The following is a 25,155-nucleotide window of genomic DNA, read 5'->3' on the forward strand; positions in this document are numbered from 1 at the left end:
CTTTGGAATGGCTCCTCGGATGTTTTCCTTGTGTTCTTAGATCAAAATACGTTTGTTTTTGTTGTTTCTTCTGTTTTTCTAGATTATTTATTCGAAGATGGACTCAATGGTCATGTTCAAGTCCATTAGCTCGATGCAGGTGAGTTCTATGAATCTGTTGGACCTTTTTGATATGCGCATTTCTGCATAATTGGAACTTATCCTATTCTTTTAGTAGTATTTGCTATTGTTCTCTGGTTTATCATGGGAAACGCTTTAAAGTCGATGTTAATGCTGTCTGAACTTAATATTAGACATCCGGCGACGTGTTATGGGCGTTTTCACTGCTCCTAAACGATTCCTATTACTGGTTTTGTTCTTCTGAGCATTTTTTTGGTGCTGGAATGGCGAAATTTAGCCTCTTTTTGCGTGATTCTGAATACCTTGTCCTCGATTTTATCGTCCACATTTCTACTCTCCCAACTTTAACAACCCAACCGGCACCATTCTCTCCCATTTTTTTGTTTCCTTCATTCACGAAACCCCATCAAGGATCAGGCTTTCTCCTCAATCCTCAGGTTTACCCCGTGCCAGATCTCGCTAATTCGAGCTCACTTACTTTGGAATGGCTCCTCGGATGTTTTCCTTGTGTTCTTAGATCAAAATACGTTTGTTTTTGTTGTTTCTTCTGTTTTTCTAGATTATTTATTCGAAGATGGACTCAATGGTCATGTTCAAGTCCATTAGCTCGATGCAGGTGAGTTCTATGAATCTGTTGGACCTTTTTGATATGCGCATTTCTGCATAATTGGAACTTATCCTATTCTTTTAGTAGTATTTGCTATTGTTCTCTGGTTTATCATGGGAAACGCTTTAAAGTCGATGTTAATGCTGTCTGAACTTAATATTAGACATCCGGCGACGTGTTATGGGCGTTTTCACTGCTCCTAAACGATTCCTATTACTGGTTTTGTTCTTCTGAGCATTTTTTTGGTGCTGGAATGGCGAAATTTAGCCTCTTTTTGCGTGATTTCATATTTATGCTCGAATGCTGACGAGCAAATTTACTGGAAAAGCAGCTTACTTACATGCTTGTGCTGGAGAAGTGATCAGCAAGTTTTGCTTAAAAAGTTAGTGGTTGAACTTTTAGAGGAAGAGATAGAGAGAGATAATTCTTTGAATTACTACCTACCTGTACTACGTGTAATGCATTTGAAGAAGTAAGGGGCTATTTGGGATCACTTTTGTTTTTTCTTTTCAAATTTTTGTTTTGTTTATGTCTTGATTTGAAACAAAATATTTTGGTATGTTTGATTAAGATTTGATTGTTTTTGAAAATACTCAAAGCACCTAAAAGTTGTTTTGAGTGTCTTCAAATATGTTTACTGTTTTTAGAAACAATAAATAAAAACATGTTAGAAACACATTAAACAAACTTGTTTTTAAAAATAAAGGAAAAAAAAAAGACCCCAAACAAGCTTTGATTGTTTTAAATTCAAGAGAGATTTAGAGATGGATGGATGGAAAATTTTTAAAAAAATTATATTTTTTTTAAGGGTCTCCCTTCCAAAAGTCTCAGAGAAGGTAGCTTCTCTCGACCTCATCAACAATCTAGCTAGCATGGCTGAAATAGGGGGCTGATGGATTACAATTGGTGTGGCCTTTTGATTGTGATCAACCAAGGTTTTGAATTATTGTGATAGGGTTTTTTCGTAGTATTTGTAGCCTTAAAAGTTTTGGTGGTGGAGGGGAGAGGGTTTAGCCGAGTCGAGGTGATCAGCCATAAGTTGTAGTAAACCAAAGAGCAGCTTGGGTTTATAAAATGTGGTAGAAGTATAGTGGTGTTCGATTGAATTGGATGAGTTAGGAGAATGTGTGGAGGTTAACTTTGGAGTTTGTGGAGAAGTTCCTTGAAGTTTAAGGGCATATAAATGGAGGATTCTTAGGAATAGGTATTAAAAACTTTGATGTGGTCGATTGCCTTAGTTTAAGTTTAAGAAATATGGGGAGGCTGGTGCGGCATCTAGCTGTTAGAATGACTTGGAATGGTTGGGTGGATGTGTGGAGGATTGTCGTGGAGTTAATGGCGGGAGTCCAAGAGCTTTATAGGCTTGTGGAAGACAAAATCTAAAAACTAGGTTCAATTTAGCTATTCTTGGCTGATAGCTACTAGTTTGGGTTTAAAAATTATTTTGTAGATTGTAAAGGCTAGGAGAAAGGCTTAATTATCTGTGGATGAGGATTAGGGATAAAGAACAACACAATAACAAATGATAGCAAGCCCTCCCTCCAAGTAGATGCCAGGATGGCTACCAAGCTCTAACCATAGAGACTTAATTCTTAGTTCTTTTTCAATAAGCCAAAATTGATGTACATTCATCTCTAGTTATTATTTAAATATTAAATCAATCCTAAATAATTCTAAGTTTGAAAAGCTAAGAAAAAAGAGAGAGAGGGGGCCAGTTTAACAAATAAAAGGAAGAGGTGTTAACCACTCCAACCACCTCCTTTGTTTCAACTAAGCCTCAATTTTGAAAGAGGACGTGCTTTGGCTGGCCTACGGTGCTCTAAAAGTGTTATGAAATTATTCTAAATGAAAGGAAATAACATTCAAAGGTCTACATAGAAATTTTAAGATTTAAGAGTTGAAATTTCAAAATTTAAAGCTTACATGTAAGGTTGGCAAACATTATAAGCAGATTTGTTGGAGATCTGTAATTTATACTTGTTGGAAACATTGAGCAAAATATTTATATGATAAAATTTAATTTAATTTCATTATTCATTTATTATTTTATTTTTTTGATTTAATTCCATTTTCAATTGTTTAAACATGCTTGCGAAGATGTGATCTACGTGATCGGGGTCCATTCTTGGTTGATTTGATTTTTTTCTTTGTTTATTTTACCTTTGATTTTGTTTGATGAGTCTTGGATTATGCTAGTTGTTGATTCTATCATTTGATTGTTCATTACCCGAGAACAATTACAATTAAATTTCTTTAGTTGTTTATATGTCGAGCTCAACTATATGGACTTCTACTACTTGCATCAATATGATATTTATTGCTCTTCCTTGTCCCGAGTATTTGCTAGTTTTTTCGCTAGAGAAGTCTTTTGTAATTGTTATGCTTATCCATCAGGTAGCTTTAATTTGTTTATTACTATTTTTGTTGTGTTTGACTTCCATTTTGAGGGATTATATTTAGTATCGTATGGCTTAACCTGACTTGTAATAGTGAAATTTCTAGGGTATGGGACTTTAAAAGAATTTAAGGCTTATAAATTAGATAATTTTGGCATGCTATTGAACCTTTTGCCATTAAAATTTCAAGTACCTTCTAATATTTTGTTTAATTAGTTGGATATTGGATTTCTTCAAGTGCACTGCAAGTGCAATAATCAAATTCTAAGGGAGGTTATCTTCTTAGATTGGCATGAGGCATGCATTTTTTTCTACTTGTTGAATACTCATTCTCTTTTTTTTCCATGTAATGCTGTATTGGTTTTGTAAGCTTTATTGATTTTAGTCAATTATGTTACTACATAGTTTTCAATTGTGGTGTGAGTTTCAATTGATTTGCAGATTTTTGGTGGTTTTCAATTTTTTACTTATCTTCTTTGGTTTAATTGATCATTAAATTATTATTAGTCATGAGTCATGACATTCTCATATTTTTGAGTTTAGATCAAAAGAAAGTGAGTAGTTTTTAATTGGTCGTATTTGAATTATGAATTACCCATTTGTATTATGTATTTTAATACACTGTATCATTTAGTTACATTAGGAACCCTAAAAGATGTTTTCATTAGTTTGTCATAAAGGCATAATATTGCATCTTTATGTCAACTAAAAGTAGGATTTGTAACCGAGTCAATAAAAAAACATAAGAGTAAAACAACATTAAGGCTCTGTTTGGCGCAGCTGTGGATTATTTATACTCTGCTGATAAACAGATTATTCTGATAATCTGATAATCTGCAGATTATCAGAATAATTTGGCTTGCTGTTTGGGGCAGCTTATTCAGACTAACTTATTGGTGGTTAAATGACATTCCTGCCCCTGTTTGATAAATTGGGTCAGCTTATTCAGAATAGCTTATTGGTAGAAAAGAAACATATAGTGCAGAAACATACGATAATGACATAGATGTTCTAAAAGATACCATACAGTTCTCACATCCTAACGAGTACCAGGAGAACAAAAAAAAGTACAAGTACAACAACAAGGAGAAATATTAAAATATTTAACTTAAGACTCTGGCTATGTCGGTCCTCAACTGTATTGTCAGCCTGAGAAAACATCAGATTCACATGACTGTTGATATGACTACTGACAGTGTAATATGCAGGACTATCAGGCCACCGGAAGAAACCGCAACGAGCTGAAACACCTCTGACACAATCATAGAACTGTCTCCCAAAGCTATGCTCCTTACGTGACGTTAGCAACGGAGACGGCAGTCCACAATAACACAAAATCCCTCTGTCTGTACCTGATATCCTGGAAGTCATGTTTGTATAACTACAAAAATAACAAAAGAATCAATGTCGGTTTAAGGTATTTTAAAAGTAACCAAAATTAAATACATATGAATATAAACCTATAACCTTATTAAAGGAAAATTTGGTAGATCAACAACCACAAATAGCATCTGTGATAGATTTCCTTAAAGCAATCATATTAGCCAAACCTTCACCTTCCTGATCTCTAGTGGTAGCAAATGATGGATCCTCCGGTTTAATTATTTTAGCTGCTAAGCTAACAAGAGCCTGTATGCCTTTAGAAAAGTAACGACTTATCGTTTCAAAAGAATGCTGAAATCTTTCCATAGCTCCTCTAATTGATTCATTTTGTGAAAGAATGTACAGCATTATAGCCAACACCTTCCTACACGTCGTTCTGGAAGAACCCTGTAGGCCGTGATTTAGGCATAACTCGAGAAAAAGATCCATAAAAATTGGTCCTGTCATTCTGAAAATATTTGTAAACCTTATTGGATGGCCAGAAAGCATTTCATCAACCCATTTGTCTCCAACAAAGCTGGATATCATGCGGGGAATGCGAGCAGTGCTACTCCTACAATATTCCAATAACAATATTGCAACGGCTGTAGCAAATGCCATTCTCCTATGACGTTCACGTTGCGGATCCATTCTAAATGATTTAAAATATAAACATTAATAGTCCACTATCCAAAAATTTAAAATGTTAACATAATGAGTCAAAAAACTCCCAAACACGAGAATGTAACATGCTTAAAAGTTCCAAATATATTAAAAATAAAACGACATAAGTCAAAGTTCAAATAGTGCAAATACATATACAATCCATAAAGAAATATCATTCATCGACCAAAACCCGCAAATATTCAAGACGCATTTCTGGCTCTAGTGCCATGAATATTTTCATTCTAGTTGAATCCTCAAGGTTTTTCACACACTGTGCGTGAAATCGCCTATCTGCCACAACTTCAGGAATAATACGCAAAAGTCTCAGACAGTCTAATATGCTCGCATCAGAGATAGGTGGAGCTGCAAAAACTTCAATCAAACGATCGAAGGAGGTGTTCAACAAACGTTCTTTCCCTTTATTTTTCTTAGCAACTCTGACTCTCTTTATTGTGCTAGAGTCACCCGTATCACTCTGTTTAATGCTAGACACTTTTTCATCAGGTGTTAATGACTAAGGAGTGAACTCATCTGATATCCCTTCAAAAGTACTTTGACATGGGTTAAAAGTAAATTTTCCTGTTGCGACAATCCATTTAAACATTATGTCCAGTTTTTCTTCAAATTCCGGCTCAATCCCGCAGTGCTTATACTTTTTCGCTGCTGGTACCGCTTGTGACAGAACATTTTAGGGCGAATAGTTAGAGAATTATAATTAGAGAAGAAATTTGGAATTAAAATCGAACAAATCACGTAGTATATATAAAATACCTCTAATTTTTCAGCTCATCATTCAGCGGGAGCATCAATTGTCCTTTTAATCGGATCCCAACCCAAAGCTGTAGATCCACATTTCAACTCCTTCCATATTTTTCATTCCTTCTTTAATTGATCCCATTTATTTTTAAATTTCAGCTTATCATAATCCCTGCCAGTCAATTCCTTGAATCTCTTTTCAATATTTCGCCACCCTTATTAAAAAACGTTGTTGGCCTGTTTCCAAGTTCTATTTCTTTTATACAAAGATCGCAGAAAATATTTGTTACTTCCTTATCTCACATTGCGGAGGTCCCCCCTTCAACTGATTTAGACATGATGAAGTTATGGAGAGCAAATGAGTATTAAAAAGAGATGATATTTGAAGTAATAATACGTCCAACACATGAACATCTCAAGCCCACAACAACATCAACCCAACAAGAACACCAGTCTCCAAACATAAACATTTGCCACCAACACAAACAAGAGCATAACAACTTGATCAATAACAAAAAAAGAAATATATGAAGAAACAAATGATTTATGTGGTTCGGTCATTGACCTACATCCACAATAAGACTTCAAAAATATTTTATTATGCAATTCCAAAAGGTTACAAGGCCAACTCTAAATACATTGATGTAATTTCCTTGCCTCTTGAACCGAGATTACCAAAGAAATACCAAAGCCAACTCTAAATACACCATAACCGAAAGCAATGCTGGCATTTCTGATTAGACGAATTTATGCAGCTGTAAACTTTGGTTAAGCTTAATCATTCGTGAACTAGCACACTACCATCATCAAGAGCCACATCCAAATCTAGCTACAACATCAGTTAACTTTCTGCTCAACCAAGATTTCAACTCACAAATAAATATGATCAAATCATAAGCATTAATTCAGTCTCTTATCAGTTCAACTAAGAATTACAAAAAATACCAAAGCCCAATTTCCTAATTCTAAATTTTAGAACAGCTCAAACCGAAATGTATTGCAATGACCCGAAAGCCAAACATTGATGCCACTACAATGAAACAAGAAGAATGAAGTCATTCCCCCAACTGTAAAGAATAAAGCCATTTCCCCAACTGTAAAGAATAAAGCCATGCTTTGATGGAACTAGCAACCACATTAATGGAAATCACCAATCGAATGAAGCCAAACAGTCAAAATAGCTAATTGCAATGAAACAGGGAGAACCAAGCTTTCGAATATGAAGGCAACAATGCATTATGCTATCTTTAAATGCAAAATTTCATAAATGCTAAACCTTGTCCCCATTCATCATCCTAAACTAGATTTTCTATAACTTGCAAGACACAGATAAGTAATCCAAGAACAACCAGCTAAAATACCAATAACGTATAGATCTGTAAATTAGCCCAATTTCCTAATTCCAATTTTCAGAACAACTCAAACCGAAATGTATTGCAAGGCACAAAAACTGTAAATATAGAACCAAACGAAGTGCGGCATATAGAACCGAAATATATTGTAATGTAAATGCACTGTAAATATAGAACCAAAGAAGTGCGTCATATAAAACTAGCAATCCGAAAAAAGGAGTGCGGCATATAGATCTAAATGCACTGTAAATATGTGATCCATTTCCAGAGCAAGATCTAAAAATCCCTAAATGTAAAAGCTAAAAATCCCAAAAAAGAAAATGTAAGGGCATAAAAACCAGAGAAGATCTATGGAGAACATTTCTAGAGCATATAGAAGAACCTAAAAAGCTTCGAAGTTGCCTTCTAGCCCTAAAAAGAAACCAAAGGAACACAAAAAAAAAAAACATTCGAGCCGCATATAAACGAACCAGAGAAGATCAAAGGAGTGTCATTTCTATAGTTTACACAAGATCTCACCAGAAGTTTACACACGAGAAGATCGTTAAAGGAGATCGCGGGGAAGAGCGCGAGAGAGAATCCACAGGGGCACAGGAGGAAAATAAGCCCTAGCCAACGCCGAACGGAACCCCTCCCCCGCGTTCGATGGATAGAAGTAAATTCGATACGCGATTAACGGCGATTTAAAAAAACAGGATTAAACACCGTTGCGGCAGCGTTTTCAAAACGCCGCCGCAGCAAAATAAGCTGACGTTCGGAATGCTTATTTCAAAACTCGTAAATTCGATACGCGATTAACGACAATTTAAAAATGCAGGATTAAACGCCGAAACAAACGCTGCGACAGCAAAATAAGCTGCCCCAAACGGGGCCTAAGTGGGTTTTTTCTCCGGGAAACAACAAAATAATAGCCGTGAGATTCAAAATTATATCTATATATAATAATATAGTATAAACATTGAAAACTTTCTAATTAGATTGACATTTGAAGGGTTTCTACAAATGTTTTGTTATAATTTGTATTATTCCATAATAGTTAAATATAATAAATAAAAAAATAGTGGGACATACAAATTCATTTTAGGGAAGTTAGTGCTGTCAAATATGCATGGGCTGATGTTTAACATACGTATAGAGGATCATTTTTGTTATTTGAGGAATACAGAAATTTTAATTGAAGTTTTTAGAAATATGGACTGGTTGCAATTGGGCTTTAAAGTTAGTTTACATATGGAGTTTGACTATGTTGACCTCCCATATCTATAGTCGTGATACTTGCTGCTCTTGCTCGAGTCGATTGTCTGTTTTCTTCTTTTCTCTAGTTCTGCTGCTGCTTTAAAAAGTCTTATGGAATCCTTATGTTAAATCAGCTGACCACATTAATTCGTCAGTAGCTATTTTTGATGTATGTGATTCTTTTTGAAGCAGTTCTATTGAGTATCATATGGCATGATCTATGAAACTGTGACTTGTAATTGGATGATTTGAGGGGCAGCCAACTTTGGAGAATTTAGCACTTACAAATTATATAATGTGAGGCATGTAATACATCTAATAAAATCTCATATTTTCAATCTCTTTGAGTGACGTTATTTGCTTGTCTTGGCAGGGGGCCTGTATTTTCTCAACTTAGTTAATTCGTTATTTGTCTTTTTTGGTTTGCATATTAACTTGTTGAATTCTTTAATTGTTCTCTTTTTTCCTATATATTTTGTTTTTGTTCCTTATATAGACGAATGCTCGCATGTATGCAGAGTTGATTAGTGATATGTGTTTTTGTGTTGATCTTGAACTAATTATGTATTTTACTTCATTTTGTTTACCAATTTACTATTATTGAACCCTTTTTTCTTAGCTTTGACCATTCGATCTAAGCGTTCACTTGTTTGCTGAATTTATTAGTAGCTTATGTCTTTTGATTTCGTCAATAATGCTGAGAGTGGTCATTGAAGCTCTACCTTTTCAAGAAAAAAGAAATAAACCTCATGTTTTCCTAAACCTTTTTTTTCCAATTAAATTAAATTTTCTGAAACATGACAGTAAGATTAGCTGAATAGCTCAATAAATTATTGTTCGTTTCTGTCAGAAGACAATGTTTCTTAGGACAACCCAAGGAAATAGGAGTTCACAATGCAACTTTATGGTTGGAAATCTTCCAAATTTTCAAAAAATATTTTTGCCCAGGCAGAGGGCTGCCTGTAAAACTCAAAGATTTAAAAATTCTGGTGGTGCTCTTCGTGCAACATGCCATGATGAGAAAATCCTTGTGGCAAATAGAGGCGAGATTGCAGTTCGCGTCATTAGGACTGCTCATGAGATGGGAATACCATGTGTAGCTGTGCACTCTACAATAGATAAGGACGCTCTTCATGTGAGGCTAGCAGATGAGGCAGTGTGCATTGGGGAAGCTCCAAGCAGTCAATCGTAAGTAAGATGTATACTCCTTCATATTCCCTGTCATTCCTTCAAAAAAAAAATCTATAAATTACATATTTAAATCATTTTGCAAATAATGCTCGATTTCCTTTACCTTTCATCGCACTTTACTTACATTTTAGTCTAGTACATGTTGCAATTCCTCTGTGGTTTCATATCTTTGAAGGATTTACATAGCACCTTAACTTCAATTTTTACATACATGCCACCTTGCCTATGCATGAAAAGGTTTTTCACTTTTTAATAGTTAAAATGGTGGTATTTTGATGTGATGAAAGATTTAGGTGGTATAAATTTAAAAAGTAAAGGTTAGGTGTTAAATTTGTATATACATAAGAATTGGGTGGTATTTAGGTAAATGCCTCTATTTTCTTTCATTGTTGTACATTTATGGCAGGTACTTGTTCATCCCAAATGTTCTCTCTGCTGCTGTTAGCCATAGATGCACTATGCTACATCCTGGCTATGGTTTTTTGGCTGAGAATGCTGGCTTTGTTGATATATGTAAAGAACATGGAATCAACTTTATTGGCCCTAATGTAAGTAAAATCTTAGTGAATGGTTTAAAGATTGAAGTTTCTAAAGCAATCCTGTTTTATTTTCCTATGGAATTTCTACAGTTGTTCTTATAATTCTTAATCACAGCAATAAATGTTTAATGAGTTTAGCTTTATCATTTGGTTTCAATTTTCAAACGGGAATATGAATATTTTTGGCTTATAGATGTGCAAATTTCATGTCATGAAGTCGATTATAAATTATTGAACTTCACCGCCCCTCCTTTATTTTGCATTTATTGGACAGCTTGCTTTATGCTTCCGTCTCTTCTTCATGTGTGGGATGATTTATTAACAATTTGTTCATGCTATTCCAGCCTGACAGTATTCGAGTTATGGGTGACAAATCTACTGCCCGAGAAACAATGAAGAAAGCAGGTGTCCCAACTGTTCCTGGAAGTGAAGGACTGCTGCAGGTATTATATAATTTCTAATAATGTTATGGACCCATCAGCATAACTTGCAGAATATCCAAAGTGTTTTTAATTGTAACCTCTTTCTAACTTTGAAAATTTTTCAAACCTATCAGTCCACTGAAGAAGCTATCAAGCTTGCCCATGAAATCGGTTTTCCTGTCATGATCAAGGTATTAATCTTGCTTTACAACTGAAATTATGCAGGTATCAGTATGCTTCATCCTAGATACTCAGTTATAATAATTAAATTAAAGTTTCAGAAACAAAAATTATGAAGAAAACAGGTTGAAATTGAGTCTTTTTAAAAACAGTCACGTTTTGTTTTTATTTTTATTCTTTCTTTTGTTTTAAAAAATATATTTGTTTAGTGTATTTTTTGTTTGTTTTTATTTCTGTTTTTAAAACAAATCAATTTATTTTTGAAAATGCTCAAAATAGCTTTTGTGTGTTTTGAATGATTTTAAAAACAGCCTTTTCAACTAAACATATTTTATTTCAAATCAAAATATAAACAAAACAAAGAAAAAAAAAAAAAAAAGAAAAGTGAAAAATGAAAAAAAAAAAAAAAAGAAAAAGTGAAAAAGGGGAAGGTTCCAACATACTATAATAGGTCTAGAAACAAAAGCCTATTCTGTTAATATGCTTCTGTTCCCCAAAGCATTAATAAACTAACCTTTCCTTTTTGTTAGAGTTTATTCATGGTTAAATGTGGATTGCGAAAAGATATCATGTTAATGTGTCTTATTTTGTTGGAAGGCAGGTGTTATGTGCTTTTCATGGAGCCTGCAATCCTTTTTTTATTTTCTTTCATATCTTAGCCTGTAGGATGTTTATTGAGCTTGTTAGATACACTTATGAATTATGATAATTGGTTAGTGTTTATAACATTAAATCTATATTTCTACCTTATGAAGGCAACTGCTGGTGGTGGAGGAAGGGGAATGCGACTAGCACTTGAGCCTGGTGAATTTGTGAAATTACTACAGGTATTTTTTATGCCAAAAATTTTCTTTTCTAAAGTTGATACCTGTTTTATGCGGCTAAATTTCATCATCAAAATTCTTGATACATTATACAGATACTGTTATTTCATGTATTGATATTTGTGGAATTTTGAGTTTCTTTTTTCAGCTTTATCTGTTTTTATCATTTGCTTGTTATGTTGGATGTCTTTCCTTATGTGTTTATTTTTTTTTGGTAAGTTATAATAATCTTAATTATGTTTGTCTTAGCTTTCCCCCATATAATAAGGGTAAATGTTGTAATTTTAACATTAAGAAAGAAAAGAATATAGTTTTTCCACATTTCTTCACTATATCAACGGAAGGAAATAGAACCTAGCTCTCTTTCCTCTGCCAGAGCCTCTCCTTGCAGCTACCATTCCCTGCATGCCCTTTGTCAGATCCTTTCCTCGCTACTGTCTCCATGCAGGCCCTCCATCAGATCCTCTCCTTGCAGCCAGCTACCTGCAGGCTTCTCCCTGTAGGCTTCCAGGCATTCCTCCTTGTTGGCTTCCAAACGTTTCCCAGACTTCTTCTAGGCGTCCTCTCTCTGCTGTCTTTCATTGGAGCAGCCACAGATAACGACCACTTCCCAACTGCAGGTAATAGCCAGCCAGCTAGCCAGCCAGCAGCCGCATGAAGCTCCGTTCTGAGTACATAGAGGAGCTGTAACAACCAATTGGCAAGATAGGAGGAAGGACCAGGATAACAAGGCCCATGCTGCTACCTCTTCTGAAGGGTTGAATGATCTTAGTTCATTCTCCAAGGAACAACTGGAGGTGTTGAATAAGCTTTTTATTAACATGACCCAACAGCCTACCGGCTTGATGATACACTAAGGTATCATATTCTCTTGTCTTGCCAACAATGGAAGATACCATCATTGGATAATAGATTTAGGTGCTTATGATCACATGTTTGGAGGCAGTCATGCATAATTAATTACCAAGAGATAACTAACCCCAAATTTATTAGACTTGCCGTTGGATCTCACTTCAAGATTACGGGGAAGGAGATGTGAATCTCTTCAAAAATATTCAATTTTCTTCTGTATTATATGTTCCCCAACTAGATTGCAACTTACTTTCAATTATCAAGCTGACTCATGACTTAAACTCTTTTAAATTTTAGGTGGTGGATTCAGGGAATGTGATTGACAGTGCTGAATTAAATCAAGGTCTATACACACTCAAGGAGATTTATTCTCTCAACACCAAAATGTCTTCTCCACTATCCTCTTCTCATGTTTTCGAGTCTTCTGTGTTGAGTCTGTTGAAAGTCTCTTATGGCATTTTCTTCTGGGCCATCTCAATTTTCATTATATTGTAAACTTGTACCCCCATCTCTTTATTAATAAAAACCAATCTTATTAGTGTGAAACCTGCCTATTAGCTTAACACAAGTGTCTTTTCCATTAACCTCTTCTCATGTTCTCGAGTCAGTTTTGTTTGAGTATGTTGAAAGTCAAGTTTTATTATGACATTGTGGTTTGGGTGACGCAGAGCTGGGCATGGGAGGGCCGGATGAACCCGCCCTGTCCGGTCCAGGCTTGCTGGACTGACAGGCCCCCATAGGGAAGGGGATTTGCCGTCCATATATGCGTAACTTCCCTTTCCTTTTTCTCTATTTCCCTCATTTTTTTTCCTTTTCCATTAATCTCCCTCCTAATTCTTGCTTATTCTAGGCTTTTTTTTCTAAGGCCCCGTTTGGGGCAGCTTAAAACAGCGGGCGACATTTTGAAATGCCGCACTGTTGTTTGTTTTGCACGTTTCAACGACGTTTTGAAAATCGCAGTTTCTATTTTGCAAATAATGTCGCCCGCAGGATGATCCCCACGGGCGGCGTTTCCTTCGTCGAGTTTAGTCTCGAATTTTACTCCGCTGCCCTCCAATCGCGATCAAACTCTCTATGCTAGCTCCTCCCGGATTCAACATTCCTTTTCCTTCGGTCGTGATCTAGCTTGCAGAGCCGCTCCCTGCTTCTTCGGCACTCCTCCAGGTAAGGCATGTTCCTTCGGCACTGCTTCCTTAGCAGGCAAACTGCTTCCCTGCTTCTCATCCTCCTTCTCCTCCACTACCTCCTCCACCAACATCCTCCCATCGACTGCCAAAGTGATCGACTTCGATGGCTCACTTATCAAATTCTCTCGGCCGGTTAAAGTATCCCAGGTTCTTGGCCAAAACCAAATCTCCTCTATTCTTTATAACGTCGACATCATCTTCTACGGCCAATTCTTTCAAGCATTGCACCCGACCAACTCATTGGACCAGGTTAGCTCTACTTCGTTCTTCCAACGGCGAAGCTCGAATATTGCTTCACGATGACGGATATGGTGGTGTTGGTCAACACTAGCTCTATTTTCACCGCTGCGGGATTGATGAAGGCGGCGAGGATCGATGGAAAAAATAGGAGGAAGAGAAGTTTTGTTGAGGTTACGCCGATTATAGAAAAGTTGGATTTTGATTGTTATAAGAGGATCAGTGACGTTAGTGTTGGGAGTTGGAGATATGATTTGGGAGAGAAGAAGAGCTTTGGGTTTTAGGATATTGTAATCCTTGAAGCAGATTTGAGTGGGATTGAAGAAGTTTGCTTTGTTATGTGGTTAATTAATATGTACAGTTCTTTCTTTCTATTGTCTTGCAAAATTCATTGTTGGAATTATATTTTTTCATACTTATTGAGGTTTTCATAATAATGTTCAATTAGTAAATAAGGAAGGGATTTGAGTAGAAAAAATATTATGTACGTCATCTGGATTACACCGTTAATCACACCATGTCATCGTGCAAGCGGTGTCATGCGACACTTCAAGCCATCATTCGAACATCCGGTGGTTCGGACATAATATTTTTCAATTGATTGGGATTGTTATCATCACATTATTAGCATGTATCTAAATGTACTCATAATTAATAATTAATAAGTAATAAGATGATAATGATTAAGCACCTCAGTTTAAAAAAAAATATGCAATTGAATTACTTTAAATTTGTGATACTATGATTTTTCTATAAGAGAATTTTATCATTTTATATTGATTTTGTGTTGTGTGGTCGTACTTTTTAAGTGTTTTGTGGTCACACAAACCAAACAACTAAACAACTTATCCAGATCAGAGGCAGAAGGGTCATTTATCCAGAAACAACTGAAAATCAGCTGTTTTCCAAAAGCACAAACCAAACAGACAACCAACCGCTAATTAACAGCTTATTAGAATAAGCTGCTTATCTGGATAAGTTGAATAAGCTGCAGCTGCCCCAAACAGACCCTAAGTTATTACTTATTCTGATTATTACCTATTCCTAATTGCTAAACACTATTATATCTTGGTCTTGTTTGTCTAGGTGAAGGTGGTTGATTTTGTTTTCTGAATTCAGAGCCCGCCACCAGTGTTTTCTTTTATGAGGGCTGTATTTAATGACGAGAATGTGCTCTGGCTATAACTCATATGGGGTGGTGACTATCTCTGCTATTCCTTAGTTCCTGCTATCACCAACTCCATCTCATGCTTCCAAATTTGCCGCAACCATCCTCATGTACCTCTACGAGGCCACAACATTCATCGTATGTGTCCGGGACACCGCTACTGCATACACCCGTATTGAGAAGGTGCCACTGTCTCCTTTCCTGCGATCCCCTCATTGTCATCGATGCCTCACCTGCTTATCAACTGTCGCCATGCCCTTTCTTGCGATCTCAGAGAGCCGCTGATCGCATCACCTGCTTCCAGGTTATCGCAAAGGCCCTTCCTTGCGATTCTAGAGGATCTTAGCCCCCAGCCGTGATACCAGACTGCCGCAGAGTCTCTCTCCGGGTTTTCACCTGACGGCTGACTCCTTCAGGCCCGTCTAGCCGGTTGCCAACCACTTCTAGCTCATCCAGACATTCACCCGCACTTGCTGGCTCGCCGATACCACAACACTTGTTGTCCCACAACTTCTATCAGCCATCTGCACCAGCTGCTCCCTCCGCTTGCGGTCCCCAGCCACCCTCCTCTCTCTCACCACTGTCGTTCATGGATACCCTCCTCCAACCACTGCCGGATCGTGCTAGTCCTATCTTCATTTTTGTTTTCTTTATTGGTTCGAGTCTCGATTGTAACTGTTGTTATTTTCTTAATAAAATTTGTCTTCCATAGTCGTGGGTTGAGCTAACTCCGTTATCATTTAGTGTGAGAGCTAGCCTAATCCTAGTCCTATCTTAGGGTTCCTTAGAGTCTGCTATTTTTCTTTCTTTTTCTTCTTTCTTTTTCTCCCCTTTCTTTCTTTTCCTTCCCTCTTTTTTTTTTCTTTTTATTCCTATCTTTTCGTTCTTTCTTTTCTCGTTTACCTGTTCTTCCGGAGGTCCTAAACCTTCAACCATGCCTTTGAGAAGGTACATATCATATCTTAACTGGTGTGAAATACAATAGGAGATCCATCGTCTGCAACAAAAATTAACAGAGATTGCTGATGGTATCCAAGGTGAAATTATTCTCGACTGCAATTGCGAAAGTCGAAGGGATGACAGGGATGAATATCTGAACCCATTTCAAAGGGAAGACACCCGCCATGAAGAATGCCGACCGTATCGCTTTGGACTACTATGTCAGAGGAGGCCACATCTGGAGACCAGGCATTAAGATGGATCTTCTAAAATTTGAATGAGGTATGGATCCAGATGAAATTATCGATTGATTACATTTAGTTGAACGAATCTTAGAGTATAAGGATGTGCCTAAGGCTAAATAGGTCAAGCTAGCTGCCATCAAACAGAATAAGATTGGCTCTTTATGGTGGGAGAATTTGCAGAGGTAGAGAGTAAAATGCAAGGAAAAGATAAGTGGGAGAAGTTGAAGAAGGCAATGCAAGAGTTCCTTCTACCTCAACATCGCTAGGACATGTTTTTGAATCTCCACCACTTGCAACAATGAGATCTTTCTTGGAGGAGTTGACAGCCTAGTTCGACCGTTTACAACTGAAGTGTGAACTGGCAAAGCTAGAAGAGCACACAGTAGCCAGATACCTTGGGGGTCTGGAGCCCGTCATTAGCAATGCGGTGCAGCTACAGCTGTACTGGATGTTGTAGGATGTCCAAACGTTAGCCTTGAAAGTGGAGAGGCGGCAAAAGTAGAGCATACGACAGTCGTTCTTCAGACCACCACCTTTAGCCAATTAGTCGCCTGTAGCTACCAGGAAAACAATGGAAACACAAAAGCAAACTTTAATTGATAGGGAAATAGGATTATAATACGACACAATAGGAAAGAACACAAACACTAACAATGCAAGCAAACACCTCTAAGTTGTATTCCAAGGGTGGTGGAGGTCGGCTAGGTGGAGCGGAATGATTGGTAGGGGTGATGACAACAAAGGAATGTTGATAGTAGCGAGGGAGAGATGCAGAATTGCAGGGACAACAAGTATGGAGGTTGTAGGTGATCGGCTACTAGCGGATTGGTGGTCGGAAGGTGCTAGATATCAAGGGAAGCGGGAGCAGTCACTTGGGAGTGTTGGGAAGGATGGAGGGTCTGGACAACTGGATAACCAAGGAGGCTGTAAGGCAACGCAATACAAGTGCGGGGATGGGGATAGAATGATGGGACAACAAGGGGAAACTGTTGTAGGAGGATCGGTGGAGTGCAAATGGTGGTTGGGGATGCTGGACAACAAGGCCAATGGCTATGGGGAGTGGAGGAGAAGGGTTAGGGAAGACGACAAGAGGAGATGCATCACCGCCTCATAATAGTATACAACCGGAGCACCACCATCTTCTCGATACAATCCACAAAGGGAAAAAAGACTTCACACAAGATTTCTGAAAGCGACACAATGAAAACTAAAGAAAACTCTAAGCTTAACACCCCTTATTTATAATGGGGATTTTAACTTATTTTACGTAATGTTTAGAATAAGAAAGAAGAATAAAGATAATCAAAATTTCAAATCGGGCAAAGATTACATAAATGAGGGGATTTTAGATTTGGAAAGGAATGATTTCAAATTTTAGATTTCAATAAAGATAATTAGATTTCAAATTTGTAAGGGACTTGTAATATGAAAGTGCTAGGAAGGAAAGAAAAGCAAAGGAAAGAAAATGAAAGGGAGGAAGAAAATGCAAGGGGGGTTGGCAGCCCTCCCCCCTTGAGGACCGGCCGGTCCAACTAAGTTGGGTCAAACCCTAGGCCGGTCCTCCCCAAATCCCCGCGTCAGTCTTCTGGGTTTAGGGGAGCTTCGACCTCATTTGTTGAAGCTTCTGGATTCTCAAAGTATAGTGTCAGATCTGCGACATTGAACGAGGCTGAAATGTTGTAGTCCCCTGGTAAGTTAATTTGCATGCATTGTCATTCCAAAACACATTTTGGTAAAATAGGAAAACTTGTATTCTCACGACTCAAGTATCAAGCCATTCCAAGGGTAACCTACTTCTTCCACTCCACATAATCGGCTGAAACTAAGGAAGTGATATTAGAGGAGGGATCAATTCTGAGGTAAAATTTGTGGCAGACTGCACCCCTCTCACTAGCACCTACTTAGGATAGACCTCTTTGTTACTGATAGGACCTGGATCTCATTGAAGAATTTTAGTCCCCATCAATCTCCTTGGGCCCATTACAAAACCGGAGTTCATCTCTCCTGTTTGGACATTTGACGAGGGGTACCATGCGGTAACTCCACGTGATCTCTCCTGTGTGGACCTCCCCTCGTAGGGATAACTCAGGAAGAGGTCTATCCATTTGAAAAAGTTGTATTTCTCTTATATGTGGTGACCCCAAACTCGTAATACTTTTGGTCCGCCAAGGTTAGTTCTACTATTGTTCCTTTCAACGCATGTGAAACGATATCTCAAGGTATCACAGTTTCATACTTTGCTTGATCGCTTATTACATCAAGGTCACCACCTTCAAGAAGGTCTACTCTTTAGTTGGAATCTCTATCTCAGGGTCAACTGAAACTGATGGCGTCTCTTCCTCGTTAGTGGAGAATTCTCTGGGAAGTCCTCATCTTCTCCCGTATCAACTGTTATTGCCAAATTTTTCAACAACACTCTGCTCAGTGAAACAGATCTCTCCCTTGGTGGTGCATTCTGATTCCACATGCCCAAATCAATGGAACTTGCACACCTTTTGGTTGTGACAGACTTACGAATCAGTTGCATTGGATATTACCCAAGTGGGTCGCTTGATGCTGCGGTATCTTTACTTCATAAGCTAGAGTTGCAACTTTTGTTGGTAATAAGTTAGTAGGTACTGACATTGTATTTCCCGCTTCATCTTCATATGTTCTCATTCTTCCCTTTGACCTTTTATATCACGGTCGAGGATTGCCTCTCATTGGATTTCATCTTCAATGTCCGTAATCCATTGCCAAAATCAGCGGATCTCTCGCCATATCTCCTTCCGTGAAGGCTCGGTTATGTATCTCAATGGTGGCTTGACTAGGGATTAAGGAATAGGAAAGAACAATTTTAGTGGGGAGTTCGGGTTGTGGAAAGTATATGAGGTGGTAGGGAAGAAAAATTTGGTTTATGGCGGATGCTAGAGAACTCTAGGATATGACTAGGGTTGGGCTAGCTCTGATACAAAATGATACCGAAACTAGTAGGAAAACAGTGGAAACACAAAAGCAAACTTTTATTAATATGAAAATATGGTTATAACACAACAAAACATAAATAATTGAACAAACACTAACGATACAAGCAAACATCTCTAAGGTGTATTTGAAGGGCTGTGGAGGTTGGCTAGGTGGAGCATTATGGTCGGTAAGGGTGGTGGCAGGAAAGTATTGCTGGCAGCGAGGGGGAGGTGTGAAATTGTAAGGATGATACACAAAAAATATATGCATTTTTAGATCCATATTTTATACTCATTTTTAGTGATATTATACTTTAATGGAAGATATTTTTATGTTTTCTTGCAGGTTGTTGGATTTTAGGACTTAATACAAAAATGAAAAAAAAAAGATGAAATTTGGAGCAAAAGTGAAGAAATTGAAATTTGTTTAGCGCTGATGGCGCCGTTTGACAGAGAGGACGAATTAAATTGTGGGACACTGGCGTCGACGGGCCACTGTCAGTTCAACCCCGATTTCTAGAGGATTCAACGAATCTGGATGCATTTTGAAGAATTTTTGGAGGCACTTATTGAAGAACCGATTCTAGGCTTTATTTGGGGCCAATATGAGATCAGAAAAGAGACTCTTTCTGCCATTTCATTCCCTCCATTCAACTTTCTACACATCACACATTCTTCCATTTTTCATTCCACAACCATTTAGAGTCCATTGTTCTTATAATTTAGTGTTTTGTGGTGAGATTAAGTGTGAATATTTCTCTAAGTGTGTCAGAGAAGGAAAAAAAGTAAGATTTCTTCTTTCTTCATTTTCTAGTAGAGACTATAAGGGATTTGTTTTGAGAAAGAGTTTCAGATAAGTGTTGTTTGTTTATTAGTGTTGTATGAACTTTCTTTTAGATATGAAATTTGTGTTTTGTTGTATCTTTCTCATGAAGTCTGAGTAGTTTATTTTATCTTTCTTCATACTCTGAGAATGGTGAAATGAAGAGATAATATGGATTTGCCGATATTAAAATATAAAATAAATTGTGTTGATTTTTCAACTCCGAATTTAATTCTTTTCGATCTTGCTAATTGTTAAAATATGTTGTGAAATATATGATCCGGGAAATGAAGTATGAGTTCTACAACAGAGTAAGGATCACATTTGATTCCATGAAGGAGAACTTCGTTCATGGAATTAAGTGTAAATAAATAGATAAATAAATAACTTTGTTGGGTGTAGAATTAAAGAACCTTTAGGGTGAAAGACTAAAATTCTTAATTCGGTTTTAGTGTTTAAAAACTAAAGTTAGAGTTAGCCTTCAGGTAAGGAAAGTGGGAGCAATATCCTCCTAGCCTAGCTACGGATTTAGGGACTATACCTGAGATTAACCAATGATTTTCTATAATACTGTATCAGGGTAGAGAATTAAAACTACTCCTATTTGACACATTATATAATTGAACCATTTATATCATCTCATTTTACTAAAACCTCATTGTAGTGAGAAATATGTTTTTTCACATAAGAAATCTTCATCACATAAACATAATTTAATAGTTTAGTAGTTATTGTTTAAACTTTGTATTTCAGTTTTGTTATTAGTTAAATAATTTAGTTATGATAATATCTCAACATTCGAAATTAGTGACAGTAATTTCGTCTTGACTTTCTGTGAATTTCCTATTAAATTTATCATTTCAAATTTAAATCATCCTCGATCCTCGTGAGATCGATATTTGGGGCTTAAATAGAATTAAATAGAAAGTCATTTATTACTTGATAACGATGCGTATACTTGCGCAGAATTCCAACATTAATTGTTTAAATTTCTTATTCATAAAATATTGTATTAAATTTTTGACAATGTTGCATAGCGGAGTCAACTATATAATTTTTACACAACTATATTCTCGGGGATCAAGGGACAACAAATATGGAGGGTTGTAAGTGACTGACGACAAGCAAATTGGTGGCTGGAATGTGCAAGGCAACAAGGGAAGCATGAGTGGGGGTAAGGAGCAGTCATTTGAGAGTGCTAGAAAGGATGGAGGAGGGCCTGGACGGCTGGACAACCAAGGACACTGTAAGCGAACACAATAGAGGTGCGGGGATGGAGCTGGAACGGTGGGACAACAAGGGGAAACTACTGTAGGAGGATCAGTGGAATGCAAATGGTGGTCGGGGAGGCGGGACAGCGAGGCGAGCGGCTATGGGGAGTGGAGGAGAAGGGTTAGGGAAGACGACAAGGGGAGATACATCACCACCGCGGCGTAAGACACAACTAGAGCACCACCATCTTCTCAGATACAATGGATTTTGTGAAAGCAAACATAACAAAAACAAAAGAAAACTCTGAGCATAACAACCCTTATTTATAATGAGGATTATGACTTGTTTTAGGCAATGCTTAAAATAAGAAAAAAAATAAAGACAATCAAAATTTCAAATTAGGCAAAGATTAAATAAGTGAAGGGAATTCAGATTTGGAGAGGAATGATTTCAGATTTCAAATATCAATAAAGATAATCAGATTTCAAATTTGGAAGAGATATATAATAGAAAGGTGCTTGGAAGGAAATGGAAGGAAAAGAAGTGAAAGGAAACGGGAGGAAGAAAAGGAAAGGGGGGAGGGCTGAGGAAAGGGGGTCGACAACCCTCCCTCCTTGAGAACCGGCTGGTCCAGCCAAGTCGGACCGAACCCTAGGTCGATTCTCCCCAAAGCCCAACATCAATTTATCGATTGGCCATTGCCAATTAAACGAATCTTGGAGTATAAGAATGTGCCTGATGCTAAATAGGTCAAGCTATATGCTATTAAAATGAAGAAGATTGCCTCTGTCGGTGATAAAAATGTGTGGTGGGGGTGTGTTGTTATTGCCCGTAAGAAGCTGTCGGTCACCAGAATCGAAATCCCGTCGCTCGCTTCAGAAGGACGTTTTAATTTATATATAGATTTAAGTTTTAAACTCAAACATGTAAATCAAACTGACCCCATATTTTTTATAGTTTAAATGAAAGAGCGTTTTTAAGCGTTTTACCTCAACCCCTGTATCTATCCCGATGCATAAACACAAGACTTGAGGATGAGACTCGATTAAATAAACTAAGATATATATGACGTCGGTTTGGTCTTCGAAACCGTTTTATTTGCCGACAAATTCTCCTATTTAATATGAAAAAATTAAATAAGGTTTATTTAAGGATGGGTTCAGAAAAGCTTCCTATAAGGGAAGCCCTTATAGTTAATTACATCTTGAATGACCGGAGTCACTTAAGAATACTCTCGATAAAAATCAGGAAAAATTATCTTCAAGGACTTCAAAAGAATAGGACTTTTCAACGAAATCGGACAAAGAAGTGTGCAAAAGGTAAAGAAGTGTACAAAAGGGAATGATTCAAACTTGGAACATTTATTACAGAATCCGAAGGAAGAAGAACTAGGGAATGTCACAGATCCAGAGGAGATCCCACAGATTCAAAGGAGATCCTTGGTGGCTTCCCAGTCTACCCTATGGTTTGACTTCAGTTTTGGGGAGAAATATTCAAATGTTTAATCTTGCAAATTTTATGCTAATTTTATTTAATTAGGGCTTACATTCGTATGACAGGGTCACTCAAATTGCCTAGAAGATATGAGGGTACATGAAAAATGTGAGGATTTAGGTTGTAACGATTGTCAACCTCAAAATCCTAAAACGAGTTAGGGCTTAGTGTAACGATCGTCAACCTCAAAATCCTAAAACGAGTTAGGGCTTAATGTTGTGCTAGGTGAACAACCTCAAAATCCTATGAATTGTTGTCTTAATTTCTAGGAAATGAATGGTTTAGCTGGGGAATACATGTTCTGCTGTTGAAGATAGTCGTGCTGCCCACCGCGGTAGTTCTAAGCTCTTTGTCGTGACAAGTTCAAGTTTTTTAGGGTGTCTAGTTATGATGTTAAATCAAACGACCCTATGGTAATAGTCTTCTAAACATCCTATATAAAAAGAAGGCTTGCTTAAGACTATAATATAAAATGTGCAGTACAGGACAAACAGTATGATACATATAGAACGGTAGCAGGTAGAAACATGAATAGTATAACATGCTGTACGGTACAATAGCAAATAAAAATAAGAATAGTATAACATGCTCTACAGGAAGAACAGTAGCAGGTAGAAATAGGAATAATATAACATGCTGAACAGGGAGAACAGTAGCAGGTAGAAACATGAATAATATGACATGCTGTACAGGAAGAACAGTAACAGGTAGAAACAGAAATAGTATAACATGTTGTACATAACAGTAGCAGATATAAACAGTGAAATGAAATGATGTAAATGTAAAACAAACCTGTACGCCCGTGAGATCCGCAGTTTCTTAAATATAACAAGCTGAAATGCATTGCAAAAAATGAAGTCTGGAAGAAACGTCATCCAGGAAATCCGAAGAAAAGTGTAACAACGACTTATGACAGAAAACTCGAGAAAATCAACGAGAAAAGACTCAAGTAAAAATCCTAAAAAATCTTGGAGAAATCCCAAAAGAAAGGAAAAGAAACACGAGTGCCCTGTCCCAAATCTTCGATAAAACAAAAAAAAATTTGGGTAAGGTGGGTAAGGGGGACCGCAAACACTCATATGGGGCTAGACTCAGATAGAACCCGCCACTCGTTTAGAAGTGTGTCTTGAACCTCACATAGAGGGCTATTTCCCAGCCTAAATAAGTATTCGTCAGGTGGACAATGTATTTTAAAATTTATGTTTTTTTTTTGACATGCACATGGGTCTAAAAAAAATTATTAAATCTTATCTTTTTGAAATAAGTTTTAACAATTTTTATTGTCTACAAGTCGATTACGCTGTCAGGCGTGGGACTGCTAACCACTCGAGGAGGTTCGAGCCAACTCCCGCTAGACTTATGTCCGTTATCCTATTGTTCATCAAATACCTGGATCTTGATGTTATATGATATGACATCTTTCTGCTCTATCTTCAGTGTGTCTTTATCATCACCACCCTACGCCCCAAAACAAACTACTTGCGACCTTGCTTGATGGTTTCACGTATAGGAAAAAGCTATACGTGGACACTTATGCGTCGGACATAAGCATAAAAAACCGAAGCAAGAAGCAAGGAAAGAAAAAAACAAAAATGGGGTGAGAGAGAGAAGACATTGATCCATCTAAAACACCAAAAAGGAGAATAGATCAGTTCTCAAAACCCCTATCGAAAAGACCTGGAAAAGTAGGGCCCAAGGTCTTTCCTAACATTCATAAAGGGCTACTTTGCGTTGATTTTTTTTTTAAACCTCAAAGACATAAGATTAATCAAATCAACCAAATGCTCTCCCAAATAAGGCTTGCAAATCTTCCAAACCCCAAGTTGATATCAAAATTTTCCAACTCCCAAATTAATCCATAGCCTCACACATCAAACAAACACGAAATTTTTCCAATGCACCGAGGTGTAAGACCCACGACCTGTATCGGTAGAGAAAGGAAGACAACTACCAAGGTCCTTGGCCCAAGTGAGGTAAAGCCAAGAAAATTCAAGGGTAAAAGCCAATATCAGCACCATCTAGCTCCAGACCCGAATAAACTCCCACAGGTGACTCACGACAAGGCATAAAAAGGCCGATATAAAAGAGAGACCCACGGTTAGGACTTAAAGAAGGGAAAGACTCATGGCCACGACAAACAAAGCAGTCCTAACCAACTCCAAAGCATTGTAAGCAAGACTCACAGCCAAGACACGAGGCAAAGGGAAAGGGAAGGCTCACGGCCTAGGCTAAGTTCAAGGCACAAGACAAATTCTATGACTAAGGCAACTCAAATTCATTCCACAAGAGGAACTCTGACATACGCAAGAGAGTGTAAAATCCCCTCAATCTCTTTGGAATGACACATTTGCTCTCCCCACGATCATCCAAGCAGTTTAAGCCCAAACAAGAGAAGCTAAAGC

General features: G+C 37.4%; 1 protein-coding gene across 2 annotated transcripts in view; it reads left to right on the plus strand.

Moving 5' to 3' along the window:
- Positions 1 to 431: 431 nt before the first annotated feature.
- The window catches only part of LOC110033144 (biotin carboxylase 1, chloroplastic), a 62,639-nt gene continuing 37,915 nt past the window's right edge, over positions 432 to 25,155 (plus strand). The window contains exons 1-7 of one of the 2 annotated variants that reach the window (XM_020737033.1): positions 432 to 557; positions 680 to 736; positions 9,346 to 9,683; positions 10,093 to 10,234; positions 10,570 to 10,668; positions 10,782 to 10,838; positions 11,583 to 11,654. In XM_020737033.1, coding sequence (XP_020592692.1) covers positions 695 to 736; positions 9,346 to 9,683; positions 10,093 to 10,234; positions 10,570 to 10,668; positions 10,782 to 10,838; positions 11,583 to 11,654 — 750 coding nt within the window. In that variant the 5' untranslated portion in view covers positions 432 to 557; positions 680 to 694. The remainder of the gene's footprint in view (positions 558 to 679; positions 737 to 9,345; positions 9,684 to 10,092; positions 10,235 to 10,569; positions 10,669 to 10,781; positions 10,839 to 11,582; positions 11,655 to 25,155) is intronic. The other variant, XM_020737042.1, reaches the window with a different exon arrangement.

This window comes from Phalaenopsis equestris, unplaced genomic scaffold (genome assembly GCF_001263595.1).
Source record: "Phalaenopsis equestris unplaced genomic scaffold, ASM126359v1 Scaffold000002, whole genome shotgun sequence".
Classification (NCBI taxonomy): domain Eukaryota; kingdom Viridiplantae; phylum Streptophyta; class Magnoliopsida; order Asparagales; family Orchidaceae; genus Phalaenopsis; species Phalaenopsis equestris.